The sequence below is a fragment of the Sitophilus oryzae genome, unplaced genomic scaffold, assembly GCF_002938485.1.
Source record: "Sitophilus oryzae breed Bouriz unplaced genomic scaffold, Soryzae_2.0 scaffold_857_pilon_pilon, whole genome shotgun sequence".
In the NCBI taxonomy this organism is placed as follows: Eukaryota; Metazoa; Arthropoda; class Insecta; order Coleoptera; family Curculionidae; genus Sitophilus; species Sitophilus oryzae.
In genome coordinates, this window is record NW_022147480.1 from 3,910,457 (window position 1) to 3,926,922 (window position 16,466).

The 16,466-nt window shown below is 32.5% G+C and overlaps 1 protein-coding gene across 1 annotated transcript; it reads right to left on the bottom strand.

Annotated features, from left to right (window-relative positions):
* Positions 1 to 1,185: 1,185 nt before the first annotated feature.
* Positions 1,186 to 11,325, bottom strand: LOC115889923. The gene is made up of 3 exons (XM_030910024.1): positions 10,342 to 11,325; positions 6,980 to 7,260; positions 1,186 to 1,424 (listed from the first exon to the last, which is right to left on the bottom strand). Exons 1-3 carry the CDS (start codon positions 10,555 to 10,557, stop codon positions 1,349 to 1,351), a joined length of 573 nt encoding a protein of 190 aa, XP_030765884.1. The 5' UTR covers positions 10,558 to 11,325; the 3' UTR covers positions 1,186 to 1,348.
* Between the last annotated feature and the right edge of the window lie 5,141 nt (positions 11,326 to 16,466).

The following is a 16,466-nucleotide window of genomic DNA, read 5'->3' on the forward strand; positions in this document are numbered from 1 at the left end:
GTATATTCTGTGACAGTCTGGACATTTTATCGGACCAACTAGAATCAAAAACATGAAAATGTACTTCTCGAGACAATTTCCAGAATTCATATACATTTATGACCGAGATAGCCAAGAGGGTGAATGGATATATTAGATACAAAAATTAAGAAAATGCAATTTATATTATTATGTTAATAAAAAACTTTGTATTTTCTACATAGCTTGTATCCATAAAAAGGAACAGAGATAGTATCTATACAAAGGCCTTTCTTAAAGTAATTTGATTATAGTAAGCCGAATGTATATTTCCAGGCAAACCCTTAAAAATCAACTAAATGATTTGGTTTGAAATAAAATATCCCTTATTCGTAGAAAAGTAAATACAAACTTTTATATTCTATTTTCCTAATATTTATATAAAAAATGTGTTTAACATAATTATTTAATAGACTGAGAAAATGCAGTAAAACAAATCAATAAATTAAACATTTATTTCATTCATTTAATAATTTAAATACCAAAGGATATTAACAAAATAAATTTACATCTATTCTAAATAAAACTGTATTTTTTAGAAACTGAAACTGAAAATGAAGGAATTCATATTCAAAATTAAAATCAATTTAAATTGTTCAAACTGAAAATTAACTTTCTTATTGGGAAACATAATATACGCGTCTATGATTCACCTTTAGTATATAATTAGTATTTTCGTTATTTTTTTATATAACTTCAAATATACAGGGTTGTTCGAATTGTATTTGGGAATATTTGGCAGCATATTTTGTAGGTAAAAATAAGTAAAAAAGTTCGTATAAATGTATGTCTAAAATGCTTCGTTTCGGAGACACTGGGAGTGGAATATCATATTTATTTCGACTTTTCCTAAATCATTTCTATATTATATTAGGTTGAAGATTGGTATCTGGGAGCTTTTTGACATAGGGAATTTGATTTCGATGTCAATATGACTCTGACTTGCAGAAGAATAAATAAATAAGTAAAAGACTTTCTTGTTCTAGACATTTTTTTATTAATATAAGCAATATATCGTCAGTCTACAAGTAAAAATCATCAAGTCCAAAAATAGAATAAAGAAAAATTTTAATACATTTTTATTAAACAAATATAACGCTATTATGGATTTAATGAATATGAAAATTATTTAAAAATAAAACTAATAATTCTAAGGAGTCTGAGTATATTTATATAATTCTAGTCAAATTATATAAATAAGTCAAAAATCTAATAATTGGACTCTGTTTTGTTTGTAGACTGACGATATATTATTAACACTTTAACAAAACAAGTATAAAATTAAAAAAAAAACTTATAAAAAACTTATAAAAATTATCAAAATAAAAAATTAGCTTTTCTCTTGCTTAATTTCTTGACTATCATGACTTGCGTGTTCTTCAGTGTTTGGCTGGCTTTTTTTTAACCTGAAATAATAACAGATATACCATATGATATTTTTTTAATTATAGTAGGAATTTACAAACAGATTGACAGTAGTTTAGGCTATTACTTTTTTCTATCTAAGTTTTAGTGTAGAAAATAGTATATTGTTTTATTATGAGTAAAAATTATACTTCTCTCGTTGAGGCTGTACGTTAAACTCGGCTATACGATGACATACAGGCGATACAAAAAAAAATATTTTTACTCCGAATAGAACATGCTTCTTTTTCAAACGTCACAAAAGTATTAATTTTTGCGACGTGATCGACAATATAAGAAATAATTTTACCGCTTAAGCATAAAAGTAAAGCACTTTTACGCCTACATAAAAAAGCACAACAACAAAGTACGAACATATATTATTAAAAAAATACTTACAAATCCTTTTTTTCATAAAAGGATTTGTAAGGTAGGCAACTTTATATACACTAGTATTTGGTAGTTTACTGACAGACGATATAAAAAGTGGCGGTTTTTGTCTTTGTCTAGAAACCAGCGTGTTCTTATTGTAATTTGTAATATTGTTTATCAGTTGAGAATCAATATAGTTGATTAAGAAATATCGAGTGCATTATTTCTATATAAATATATTACAGGATTTCAGTCATATCGCTGGAAAAATTTCGCCGTTTGGGCAGTTTAGGTGTTTATAAAAACTCAAATTATAAAACAACCCAGGTTTCTGTTTCGTTTATCGCGTATCGCGTATAAAGTTTTGTTAAGTCAATATAAATCAATATTTAAATTTTTAATATCGAAAAATTTTTAGTTTAGCCGTTGGCTTTGTCGTAGCAGAGGGTTTGAGATGCAGCGCGAAATTTGTGTAGGTAATAATTCATAATATTCTGGTTCTGGATAAATGAACTCTTGTTGACTAATTCTGGAATAGATATTTTCAAATAGAAAACATATGGTGTTTAGTTTGTAAAATCGTGCAGTTAAAAGAAAACAATTGCTTAAATTTCGAAAAACGTTTAAAGAAAGAATTGACTTGAAATATAAAAAAAATGTGAAATAAAACTTTTAGAAATGTGTATATACAGGGTGAGTTTCCTACGATGTTCTCTATGGGCATCTCGGAAACTACTGGAGATAGAGAGTCGGTAAAATGGGGAAAGAATTGCAGTTTTGTGGGGTCATAAATATGCGCCTTTTAGATTTTTGAAAAAGTTCATGGCTTACTAGATATTTCGAAAAAAACAAATTTTGGCTAGAAAAATTGTCCCTAATTCCATTATAATCTATTTTAGACAAAAAATGTTCAGATAAAAGTTGTAGATAATCATATTTCTAATGAGATTGTGTTCTCCGATTTTTTCTAAAGCCTGTCATTTTTGACATATGACACAAACATGTTTTTTTAAATGGAAACCATAGTTGGCGATGACTTCATAAAAAGCACCATTTTTTAAGCTTTTCAGCGATATAAGCTATAATATGTTTCTTTTACAAAATTACTGAGTTATAGCCAATTCTTATCTTTCTTGACTAATTTCACTTAGTTAGCCATGGAAACAAGTTCAATCGTCGTTGCTCTCAGAAATGTGGAATAGTTATATCCAATCTTTGTAAATTAAAATAAACAAAAATTGTAAATAATTTTTTTTAAATGAAGAAAAGCGTGTAGGATTATTGGTTCAACTTTTCTTGACCATACAAGATATGTTGACCAGTAAAAGTTACTTTTACTGGTCTTTTTTTATTTCCAATGGTGTTCTAATTTTGTTATGATTTATAACTTATAAAAAGACAAAATATATTATTAAACGGCTCTTTTCAATTTACATTATACAAACTAAAACTTAAAAAAATAATCAATACATACACTTTAAGTTATTTTAGAAAATGTTCAAAAAATCCGCAATTGTTTTGAGTACATAAATGCATCTTTTTAAAACTGAATTTCTAGCTATTGTCACAGAACGACCGATCGACTTAATTAAACTTCTCCTGTTCCGCCTCTTCGAGTGCCTCTCATAAGTTCATAAGTTCTTTTGTAAACCTTGTTGTTAACCATACCGCATAAAAAAATCTAAAATGGATAGGTCAGGTGACCGCGGAGACCCATGCAATTGGTCCACTTCTATCCCTGAGTACATAATTATGATAATGAAATAATTTTTAATTTCTTACATTTTTTGAGCGAAGAGTTGGTTGAAAGTCATGTTGGAACCACTCTATTAATGCGCGAGTATCTAAATTTAATTTTTCTAACATGTCTTGAAAACTGTTCTCTAAAAAAACATAAGTAACGTTCACCGGTCAACGTATACTCGAAACTGTATAGCCAAGAAAAGTTGAACCAATAATCCTACACGCTTTTATTCATTTGAAAAACTCATATTTACAATTTTTGTTTATTTTAATTTACAAAGATTGGATGTGACAATTTCACATTTCTGAGAGCAACGACGATTGAACTTGTTTCCATGGCTAACTAAGTGAAATTAGTCAAGAAAGATAAGAATTGGCTATAACTCAGTAATTTTGTGAAAGAAACATATTATAGCTTATATCGCTGAAAAGCTTAAAAAATGGCGCTATTTATGAAGTCATGGCCAACTATGGATTCCATTTAAAAAAACATATGTTGGTGTCATATGTCAAAAAAGACAGGCTTTAGAAAAAATCGGAGAGCACAGTCTCATTAGGGATGTGATTATCTACAACTTTTATCTGAAAACTTTTTGTCTAAAATAGATTATAATGGAATTAGGGACAATTTTTCTAGCCAAAATTTATTTTTTTCGAAATATCTAGTAAGCCATGAACTTTTTCGAAAATCTGAAAAGCGCATATTTATGAGCCTACAAAACTGCAATTCTTTCCCCATTTAACTGACTCTCTATCTCCAGTAGTTTCCGAGATATCTATAGAGAACATCCTAGGAAACTCACCCTGTATGTATTTATATTTTTGTGACATTATTATTTAAATGTCTTTTAAATCCTACCGTGGAAAATTTGTGTAAAGAGCATTGACTGAATTTTTAGTGAAATGGCAATAGACATTAACTCCTACAAAAAAGACAAAGTGCTTAAATTAAAAATGATGCTGACGTCACGGTCTGTGGGCCTAGCGATTCTAACACAAATTCGGCAAGACAAAGAAAGAGCGTCTCTCTTTCCTTGTTTAACTGCGAAATACTGGAAAGCTGAAACGCGCAACCGCAATCACGAAAACCTCGGAAGCATTCGGATCCTACACGGGGAGTTCTGTTTTGTTCGGCGAGGAGCGCTTTGCGGGAATTTTGAACATTATGAATAATTCTTTGAACTTAATGAATATTTTTTGTATGATTTAAAAATACAGAAATGCTGATGAGTTTTTAACTTTGTTTTTAAATAGGGCCATAATTTACTCTGATATTTATAAAAGTTTATCAGCGGTAAAGTCCAGCTGAGTTTGACGTAAACCGCGGCTGCGCGGTTCAGCTTCCGAGTATTTTATCCTTAGAGAAGGAAAGAGAGACTCTCTTTCCTTGTCTAGATAGACGCCGCGTTTTTTTTTTGTTGGGTCAATGAATTCGCTCGATTTTATCGATTAGGTATTAATGAAGGGACTATTTGATGTGTTTTTTGTACTTTTAACAAATTTAGATAGTGAAGTGTTTGTAGTGTTTTATAAATTGTTCCATAATTGTGTCCCAGGTTGTAATTTTATGCTAGCGGTACAAAAGTGCGGGTGTTTCGGTTTCCCAGAGACAAAAAACTTCGCAAAAAATGGTTAACTGCAATTCCTCGTGAAAATTTGGGCCAAATAACAATAATCGGGTGTGTGAGATGGTGAGTGCCATTTTGAAAAGGAGGATTTTATTTATGAAATTTCCCAATAGGATACAAAAACCGGTGAGATCGTTTCAGTTAATTTAACTTTGCCCCGATTAAAAGAAACTAGCGTACCAAGTAAATTTCCGAATTGCTCCAAATATTTATCAAAAAAGATATCATATCGGAAAAGCAAAGACGAAAAATTTAACGAATTAGATCAAATTCGTTTTCAGCAAGCAATTGAACAAAGCAAACAAGAATATTTAACACATAAGAAACTTACGAGTTTTACAACTTTTGAGGAACTTAAACCATTATTTCAGTCTTTTAATTTAACTTGGTTGGTTTTTCATTATTAACGAGAATGGCTTATCCATATTCAAAGTAGAATACACTCCGGGGCCTACAATTACTCGGGCTGTTGTAATTGCCGATAACTTAAAAGTAAATACATATTTATATGGTCAGGTAATAACTTCAGAAGTAAATAATATAAAGACTCCTTTTTTTTCAGTAATTTGGACGAAATAGAAAATTTACTTGATACAATTGTTTGAATTGATAGTTCGATGATGACTTTTTCGTTAGACACCAACGAGGATACTAAACATGACAATTCCAATACCGACTGTGACAATCTTAATGAGTATCAAGAAAATAAAACAGATATGACAAAGATTTACCAGGTTTTGGACTTTATATCCAATTTACTTAAAAACCTAAAAACAGAGGATGAAAATTTGTCACAAGGAATTGAATTTATTTCTGATCAACTAAAATTGTGAACATTAGCAAAAGAACTATATAGATATTCTACCAGCACTATGATTTTTTGTTCAATTTTACTTGCTTTGGTTGCCATACTCACTCTGTAAAACCATTCTTCATATTTTACTGAGATGTATTTCCAATACACTAATTAAAAACTACTGTGGTAACAAAATTACCGCTTAGGTAAGGGTAATAAGAAAAAAATCAAAACCTACTTAAAATCAATGTATAGAGTATAGAGTTAGCTAACTACTATAGATGCAAACTTCGGAAAATCAAAATTTGATTCGAAAAATTCAATCATGAATTGCATGATGCCTTACTGAATATAATTTATTAATGTTATGGTATCTTGCTGTCTGAGAATTCCAAAAATAAGCATTCTTAAATTTAGATTCTACCTAGTGTATTTCGAACAGTTAAGTGCACGTACATATATTTATTACCTATACCTGCTTACGTACTTAACTATCATTTAAATTGTTTGTGTTTTTTTATAGATCCTTGCTGTTATTATATGTTTAGATTTATTATTACATTAATCCCTAAGGCTATACCTAAATCGTATAAATCGACTTCAAACGTAGAAAACTACACAAAACCTCTTAGAACCATTTAGACGTCACGAGGCAGCACTTTGTCTTTGGTATTATAGGAGTTAATGCACTAGACCACCTGTTTAAAAATGTAAGGGTATTTTTAGATTTAATTAAACTAAACGTACAAGTACCTTGCAAGAAACTAATTAAATTTGGTCGCGTCTTAAAAAAATCGACGCAATATTTTTAGATATTCACCTCCTACAATAATAACCACGAGCCGCCACTGGAAATAGGATAAAAAGATTTAAAATAATACCTTGTATGTAATGATATATCGAGAAACTATAGTTACGCAGTTTAATAATATATTTTGGTAGTTCTATGCTTAGGCGTAAAAGTGCTTTACTTTTATGTCTAGGTGTTAAAATGACTTTTTATAAAAAAACTACTTACTCAGAACGACGGATCGTTTGATTTAAACACTTAAACCAATTATGCTGTAAAAACAGGCGAGACCTTTCTGCATTATATGTTTGGTCGGTTATTTTCTGAACCTCCAAAATTAAATGCAGTATCCTTGTCAGTATGGCAAAGGCAGGTTTTTTGTTGCCTCTTCCTGTCCACGTAAATTGACTTAATAATTCCAGAGTAAACATGTATGTCAGGACCCGTTTCGTTACTTTTTTTACGTCATTGGTGTCAATTGCACATGTTTTGTGCACTAAGTGTTCAAACTAAAAAAGAAAATATTTTTTCTCTCAAACAAATACTAAATTAACCGATTTTAGGACTCTTTAAGTAGTAACAAAATGATAAAAATCTAACCACGAAATAAATGAAAAAGAAAAAACAATGTGCGCACTATGTGCGAATATTTGAAGTAAAACTTCTTACTAACGGCTATTATATTGAAGGATTTGAAGGGCATGCTTGAAAAAGTGACATATAATGCTCAAGTATTGGAACGTTAAACCATATTCTTTTTGACTGCAATAAATTTCCTGCTTTAGTAGATGGACTATAACAATCACCTACTACCTTCTATAAAATCGTTATTAATATTGATATTTTTCACAGGATCTTCCTTTGGTAACATTTTGTTCAACAGTCGGGTATGAAATTTCCCAGACAAGCTTCTATGGCGACCTCGTCTGTCATCACATAATCCCTCAACCGTAAATAGTAGAGGTTGTAATTCTAGTTCCTTGGGAGGAACGAGTTCCTAAGTTCTAGTTCCTCCAGAGAAATAGTTCATTGAACTAGGTTTTTAGTTCACAATAGTTCCCGACTAACATTGACATCCCCGTTGCTTGCTAATGGGTTTCGTTGTCAGTCAGAACTATTCAAATATTACGAACATTTTACGAAAAATTGCATTTTTCCTCACTTCATCCTTTTTTGTTTTTGTCTAAAAATTCAGAATATCTACTTCGTTTTATAAGATATTTTATAATTTTAGGGACCTAAAGTGAAACATTCCCATAAAATATTTAAAGAACAAACTAAAAATCAAAAAGAGTATCCACGACAATTTTCTGTGGTAATTACGCCGGCTGTGGCAATAGACAAGGCCGAATCCATCGTCGCCGCCTTGTATTATATCTCGCATCTGCCGACTGAATAGATTCCCGTGAACTAGTCTTTTAATTAGTTCCTCTACGTCCGGATCCGATAACATACGGCTGGCACTCCCCACGCCTGCCTAGCATTAATCGCGCTGGCCGATCCGTACGTAAACTAGTCTTTTATTTAGTTCCTCTAGTTCATTTAGGCCCGGGTCCGATAACATACGGCTGGCACTCCCCACTACCGCCTACTATCGGTATACGATCGCGCTGGCCGATCCGTACGTAAACTAGATTTTTATTTAGTTCCTCTAGGTCCGGATCCGATAACATGCGGCCCCACTCTTGCCTAGCATCGGGCTACGCGCGCTGGCCGATCCATCGCCTTCGCATATTATTATAAATCGGTCACAGTCTCGATCCCGAAATAGGTCCTGAGGAACTAGTTCTTTGAGAAACCAGGAACTAGTTCCTTTCATTCCGGGGTCGGAATAGTTCATTGGAACTAGTTCATTCACGAACTACACACCTCTAGTAAATAGTTAATTCTATCATGTAGCCCTGGCAGCTGTGACCATTAAACCAAAATGCTACTACTACTATGTAGTCGATCGAGGAAGTAAACAGGTTCAAATATCTGAGAACTACGCTGAACGACAAGTGGGATAACGACGAAGAGGTTAAAATACATGTGGCAATGGCTCGAAACACCATTGTTAAGTTCCAAACCTACCTTCTAAGAAAGGAAGTACCCCTAAGTTTACGGCTACGAGTAGTTAAATGTTACATATGGCCAATACTGCTATACGGAGCTAAAACATGGTCACTGAAGGTCAAACCCTCAATAGAATTGAGGCCTTAGAAATGTGGATATTAAGAAGATTACGTAGAATTCCCTGGGTTGACCACATCAAATGAACAGATTTTACAAAGAGCAAATACGCAACGACAGCTCTTATTAGGCTAAGAACATAGTGGAGCGACGAGAATAGCGGCGAGCAAGCAGCGCGATACTGCCTCGAGCAACCCTCGAGGTGCTAAAACGTAGTAGAGCGGCGAGGAATAGTGAGATACGTGTGCAAATTTATTATTTTCATTTGCTTATTGATAATTTAAAATGTTAACAGTGGGTAAAATTCTGGGCAGTAGTATCGCAAACATTTGGTTACATGAAATTTTCAAAAACCGGAGAAAGTTTTATAACCTTTAGGAAAATTTGCTGCCACTTTATCTCATAACTTATCTAAAATGTAATGGTTATGGTGATTACTATCTTTCTGATCCCATAAGATCTCTCTTACAAATACTAAATCTATTAATTTTTGGGAATCTATCATTTTCTACAGCGCGACAGAGCGACGAAAACAAAATTATTTGAATCAATCTCGCCGCTCGATCTAACCGCTCGAACAGATCGCTTTACTATGTTCGCAGGTACTTGTCTTCACAGATTTGTTTTGGACGCGATGTCGCGCTGCTTGCTCGCCGCTAGCTTCGTCGCTTCACTATGTTCTTAGCCTTAGAAATAGCGAAAGAAAGGAAGACATCATACTTGGGTCATATACTGCGAGGTTTTAGGGGTGTATCTTCTAGATTCTAAAAATATGACATTCTTCATGGCTTCGCAATATCCGTGAGTGGTGTAACATTGCGGATGCTACCACGATATTTAGAACAGCTGAAGAGGACACACTTTATATGGTGCCCAGAGAAGATAGCGCCTAGTGAACATATGAACGCCTACACGCTACTGAAGCGGACAGCACCAGAAGAAGAAGTTCATTATTCATTATTTATAGTGGTTTACAGTAATTTTATTAATTATACGAATATTCTCGTTGATTATTGGTTTGAACTAAATTTGACAGTTTCCTCCAATAAAAATGCGAGGTACTAACTCTAATTCTGAGCTAGAAAATGAGCTAGATGCTTTACTTAGACTGCTATTCAGAAGCTACAAACCTATCGATGAAAATATGCATGAAAATTTACTTTCTAGCACACAACCAGAGGATATTGGTAGACAGGTACAATATCAAGTTTGTTATATTGATTTTCTTAGCCGCGTATGGCACAGATCGTTACCCAGAGCGAGTTAAATTATTTTACAAAGGGGTAGCTGTGGCAACACTGCCATTACCACTTTTCCTGATGCTACCTCTTGTGTCACGGCCTTGAATATTTACTCTCAACGCGCGTAAAGAAGTTTCACTTCAAAAATAAATTAAAAAAAAACAACTTTATTATTACCATTTTATTGCTGAAATCCGTGTAAATTAACTTTTTTTCTAGTTCCTGGACCTCTTCCATCTTATTTAACGGAAATTTAAACGGACACCAACTCATGTCTTCGCTGATGTAGTTTGACACTGCAATTGGTTGCACTTTGTTCAACTTTTTTAAAGACACGTCCAATTTTGTCTCAATGACGTCTATTTTTTGGAAAACGGGGGCTAATATTTCCATGATCTGTGGCAATAGGGCTAAAACAATATAAATGTAAGATGTAGTAATAATAACAGTAGTATACAAAACAGTCAACTTTAAATTTAAAACCTGCTTTCAGCAATTTGAGCATTGCAGCAGGGTCTAAATTTTGCTTGGGCATCTTCAACAAAAAACTTTCCATCTAGTTGCTCAGTCAATTCCTGTATGGGTGTAGGGAATTATTAGATACAAATATTAGGAAAAGGTAATTTATATTATGTTAATAAAGATCTTTATGTTATCTAAATAGATTGTATCCAAAAAAAAGGAACACTCTAGAGAGAAAATGATGCGAATTTCACATTAATTTGCTACTTTTTTATCTGAATATGCTACACATATGTTTGTCCTAGCCTCTCTAGTTCCTGAAATATAGGGCGAACTTGTGATGCGCAGTAGTGAACAGATTTTAAATACAGAGATGGGATATGCAGTAGTGAACGCAGCGTGTACCGGCAGCCAGACGGTCCTCATTTTGTTCAGAAGAACATAGCAAAAGATATATTAAGAAACCAGCTTTCTTAAAATTATCACTCGAAAACAAGCAAACCGTATATCCGATGAACGGAGGCATGAAAATGCAATAAATTTAAAAACTGCGTAATTTTATCACCAATCGAAGTTAAAAAAATTCAACCAATAAAATTAATATCGTATCATCGTATCGTCGGATAACGGATACATTAAAATCAAGATTTATTCGTAGAAAAGTCAACTCAATTTTTTATATCCCATTTTCCTAATATTTATATATATTTTTTTTAAATAATTATTAAATAGACTGAGAAAATGCAGTAACAGAAATAAATAAATTAAACATTTATTTAACTCATTTAACAATTTAAATACTAAAAAATATTAACAAAATACATTTACATCTACTCTAATTAAAAGTGTATTTTAAGAAACTGAAATTGAAAATTAACTTTTTTATTGACAAACATAATCTACGCGTATATGATTCGCCTTTAGTATAATTAGTATATTCCTCATTTTTTGATATAACTTCAAATATACAGGGTTGTCCGAATTGTATTTGGGAAACTTCTGCAGGATATTCTGCAGGTAAAAATAAGTAAAAATGTTCGTATAAATGTATGTCTTAAAATCGTTCGTTTCGGAGATTACAGGGAGTAGGAATATCATATTTATTTCGACTTTTTCTAAATAATTTCTGAACTAAAGTCGCTATTTAGATGAAAATTGGTGTTTGGGTGCTTTTTGACATGGGAAATTTTATTTCAATGTCAATATGACTCCTACTTATAGGGGGCGCCACCTACATATTTTTAACTGGTTTGAAGAGTAATAACTTTTCGTCCGTACTGGTATAAAACACGTCCTGGACGATGAGACAGTCAGAAATGAAAAAAATTGACGCAACTGAGATGTACTGTTGGCGACGAATGCTCAGAATTTTCTGGACTGCCCGGCGAACCAATGAATCCATAATCCAAGAACTGAACATCACAGAACGCCTCTCAACTTCTATACAGTCACGTATGCTTAAATATTTCGGTCACGTTATGAGGAGGGATACTGACTGTATGGAAAAACTCATTATACAGGGCAAGGTTCCGGGAAGAAGACCAAGAGGCCACTCGCCCTCCCGATGGATAGACCAGCTATCAAAGATCACCCACAAGCCACTGCACACGCTTGTACATGAAGCACAAGACAGGGAATTATGGAGACAAACCTCACACATCACCTGACCACTACATTCCTCTTGTAGGAATCAAGACAGAGAGAGAGAGAGAGAGAGAGAGAGAGAGAGAGAGAGAGAGAGAGAGAGAGAGAGGTATAAAACACACACACACTACTGAGGGATAAATACACATTTCCACCATGTTTTGCGTAAAAAAAACGTCTCTTGATAAAAATCACTATGAGTCGAGATATTTGGAATCATAAATTTGAACTGTTTTTGTGCCAATTGTTCAATAGAAACTGTTTCAACATAATATCTTCTAAGAAAAAAAGTTCCCAAATTTATCATTTCAGTCAAATAACTATTTAGTCAACATGTTTATTTTTTGTCAATGATGAACATTATTTTAACACTATTTTTTGTCAATTATTTGGTATTGATCATTTATATTCCAAATATCTTAAAAACGGTTACTCGTAGTGATTTTTATCAAGAGGTACTTTTTAAATATAAAATGATATATATATGTATATTTTTTCACTGGGTAGTATTATACAGGTACGGACAAAAAGTTATTAAAACTCAAATCAGTTAAAAAATATATAGGTGGCGCCACCTAGAAATAGGAGTCATATTGTCATCAAAATCAAATTTCCCATGTCAAATAATACCCAGACACCAATCTTCAATCAAATATCGACATTAGTTTGAAATTATTTTGAAAAGTACAAAAAAAATTTTCCACCCCCTATATCTCCTAAACAAAGCTTTCGAGAACATAAATTTATACGAACTTTTTTACTTATTTTAATCTGCAGAATATGCTGCCGAAGTTTCTCGAATACAATTCGAACAACCCTGTATAACTTCAAAAATAACACATTACTTATATAACAATTTACATATAAAAAGAAGGCACGCTAAGGAGAATTGTCTTACTCTAAAAATATTTTATGTAGTTATTACTTTAAGCCAAAGTTCTGAAATTGTCGCTATTAACTATTACTTATTAACTATCTCTCTTGATCTCCCACTTCAATCCTATTTCGCAGCCTAGGCTAACGAATTGTGTTATGTTATACTAGCCTTATAGAATTATTACTTATACTAAGGGGTGGCAAAGTTTAGTTTTGGGTCGAGATTTCCATATGTACAAAGAGAGAACAGTTAAAACGTTGCCAAACGTATGAAATAAATCGAGAATCTGTGCACATTGCTAAGAGATGTGGAAGCGGATTCGGTCAGATTCGTGGCGGTCGACCGGTCGACCCGAATCAGTGCTTAAAATTCTAGAGAAAGGTGTACATCATGCGTTCAGCTTCACGATTTAATTATGTCTCGTGATATTTTATTTGTTTATTTAGTAACGAGTCGTTGTAACTGTCCCCATAGCTTGTAAATTTTTAAGTGCAAGTTAGAAACACTTGCATTTTTGGTATTGCAATAAGTGGAATTGAGTTGGTGTTCGATAGTGGTCGCGCTATTAGAACTCTGATTTCAAAAATCGATATCTCAAAATCTGATCTGAAAATAATCGATTATAGTTTTTTTAAAAAACTTTCTTAATATTTCTGCTATATTTTCTTCGCAGACAGTATGTGAAAATCTTTACAAATAAAAAAGTTACATGATTGCTGAAAATTGCTATGCACTAAAATAAATGGATGGGTTTTAACATTTTTGAGTGAAAAAAAAACAAGTCTATCGAGTTTCACTCATTTAAACATCTTGCAAAAGATCCGAACTTCAAAATAAAAAAAAAAAGTTTCAATATCTAAAGTGGTTCATGAGTTATCGCCTGTTATGCGTTAAAAAGTCGACTTTTTAAATTATCGCGATTACTGACGTTTTCCCGTTATAAAAAATATGGACACCTTAACGATATCCCTCTAATTTCATTTCAGATGATCAAAAACATATCTAATGATTTTATCTAGTTATCGTTTGGGAAAATAGTCTTTTAATAAGAAGCAGTTTGCGATCGTCATTTTAGTTTGTACTGGATAGGGAAAGGCGTACAGGAGAAATGTCGCAACGCCGCAACAGCACACCGTCGTATTTCTATGCGGTTTATTTCCACACATATAAATACCGACCCAAAAGTAAGAGTTGCCAGCACGGTAAGTAAAAGAGTAACGAAAAAGAATATCAGCGCTTAATAAGTAATCTTAAGTTTTCTTTCCCTTTTGATAGTGGTAATGTTGAAACAATCCAGAACATCGTCGGCTATGTTACACCGTGGGTATTTGCTCAGGTGAAGTTTCATATATTCTTTCCTTTTGAGCACTTTCGAACACGTCCAACACTGGAACACTTTACTGTTGATACAATCCCGAGACCTGTGACTACACAACGAGTTCTTCGACTTGTATATTTTGTGACAGTCTGGACATTCTAACGAACTACCTAGAAGGAAAAACATTAAAACTTGCATATAGAAGAGGGAATATCCACAATTAATATGCATAATGACCGACACAGCCAAGAGGATGAAAGCAGGAATTAGATAAGAAAATTAGGAAATAATTATTTATACAGGGTGAGTTTCCTACGATGTTCTCTATGGGTATCTCGGAAACTACTGGAGATTGGTTAAAAGATCGAGAGTCGGTGGGGAAAGAATTGCAGTTTTGTGGGGTTCATAAATATGCGCCTTTCAGATTTTTGAAAAAGTTCATGGCTCATTAGATATTTCGAAAAAAAAAATTGGCTATTTTAAAAATTGTCTTTAATTCCATTAAAATCTATTTTAGGCAAAAAGTTGTCGGATAAAAGTTGTAGATAATCACATCCTTAATAAGTTTGTCTTCTCCAAATGTTTCTAAACCCTGTCATTTTTGACATATGACACTAAAATATGTTTTTTGAATGGAAACCATAGTTGGCCATGACTTCATAAAAAGCATCATTTTTTAAGCTTTTCAGCGATAAAAGCTATGTTTTTTTCAAAAAATTAGTTGTAGCTGAGTTATAGCTAATTCTTATCTTTCTGGATTAGTTTCACTTAGTTGGCATGGTGTCCTTATTTTGTAATGATTTATAACTACTCTTATAAAAAGACAAAATATATTATTAAAAGGCTCTTTACAATTTACATTACACAAACTAAAACTTTAAAAAATAATGTCACTACATACACTTTAAGTTATTTTAGAAAATGTTCAAAAAAATCTGCCATTGTTTTGGTTACATAAATGCATCTTTCTACAACTGAATTTCTAGCTATTCTCACAGAATGACCGGTCGACTTAATTAAACTCTTGTACCGCCTCTTCAAGTGCCTCTCTTAATTCATAAGTTCTTTTGTAAACCTTGTTGTTTAAACCATATAATCTTGTTGTTTAAACCATACCGCATAAAAAAAATCTAAAATGGATAGGTCAGATCGAGGAGGCCCATGATCCACATCTCCGAGTCTACATAATTATGATATAAATAATTTTTAACATTTCTTTTATTGTGGGGGGGAGGGTTGGTGTGTATTAATGAAAGTCATGTTGGAACCACTCTATTAATGTGCGAGTATCTAAAAAAATTAAAGTATAAGTATCTAAAATTTAACTTTTTTGACATGTTCTAATGTTCTGTTTTCTATACAAAATCATTCTCTAAAAAACGTAAGTAACATTCACTGGTCAACATATCCTCGAAACTGTACGACCAAGAAAAGTTGAACCAATAATCCTACACGCTTTGCTTCATTTGTTAAATTCATATTTACAGTTTTTGTTTATTTTAATTTACAAAGTTTGGATGTGACAGTTTCACATTTCTGAGAGCAACGACGATTGAATTTGTTTACTTGGCTAACTAAGTGAAATTAGTCAAGAAAAATAAGAATTGGCTATAGCTCAGTAATTTTGTGAAAAAAAACCTATTATAGCTTATATCGCTGAAAAGCTTAAAAAATGGCGCTTTTTATGAAGTCATGGCCAACTATGGTTTCCATTTAAAAAAACATATGTTTGTGTCATATGTCAAAAATGACAGGCTTTAGCAAAAATCGGAGAAGACAAACTCATTAGGGATGCGATTATCTACCACTTTTATCTAAAAACTTTGTCTAAAATAGATTATAATGGAATTAGGGACAACTTTTAAAATAGCCAAAATTTGTTTTTTTCGAAATATCTAGTAAGCTATGAGCTCTTTCAAAAAACTAAGGCGCATTTTTATGACCCCACAAAACTGCAATTCTTTTCCTTTTTAACCGACTCTTTATTTCCAGTAGTTTCCG

Bases quoted from the DNA above. Each gene is read 5' to 3' on its own strand.
- LOC115889923 (XM_030910024.1), bottom strand. From the start codon at position 10,557: ATGGAAATATTAGCCCCCGTTTTCCAAAAAATAGACGTCATTGAGACA. The intron at 7,261-10,341 runs GTAATAATAAAG...TTTCTTTTTTAG, and splicing joins CGGATTTCAGCAATAAAATG to TTTGAACACTTAGTGCACAA. The intron at 1,425-6,979 runs GTAAGTAGTTTT...TTATTATTTCAG, and splicing joins CAAACGATCCGTCGTTCTGA to GTTAAAAAAAAGCCAGCCAA.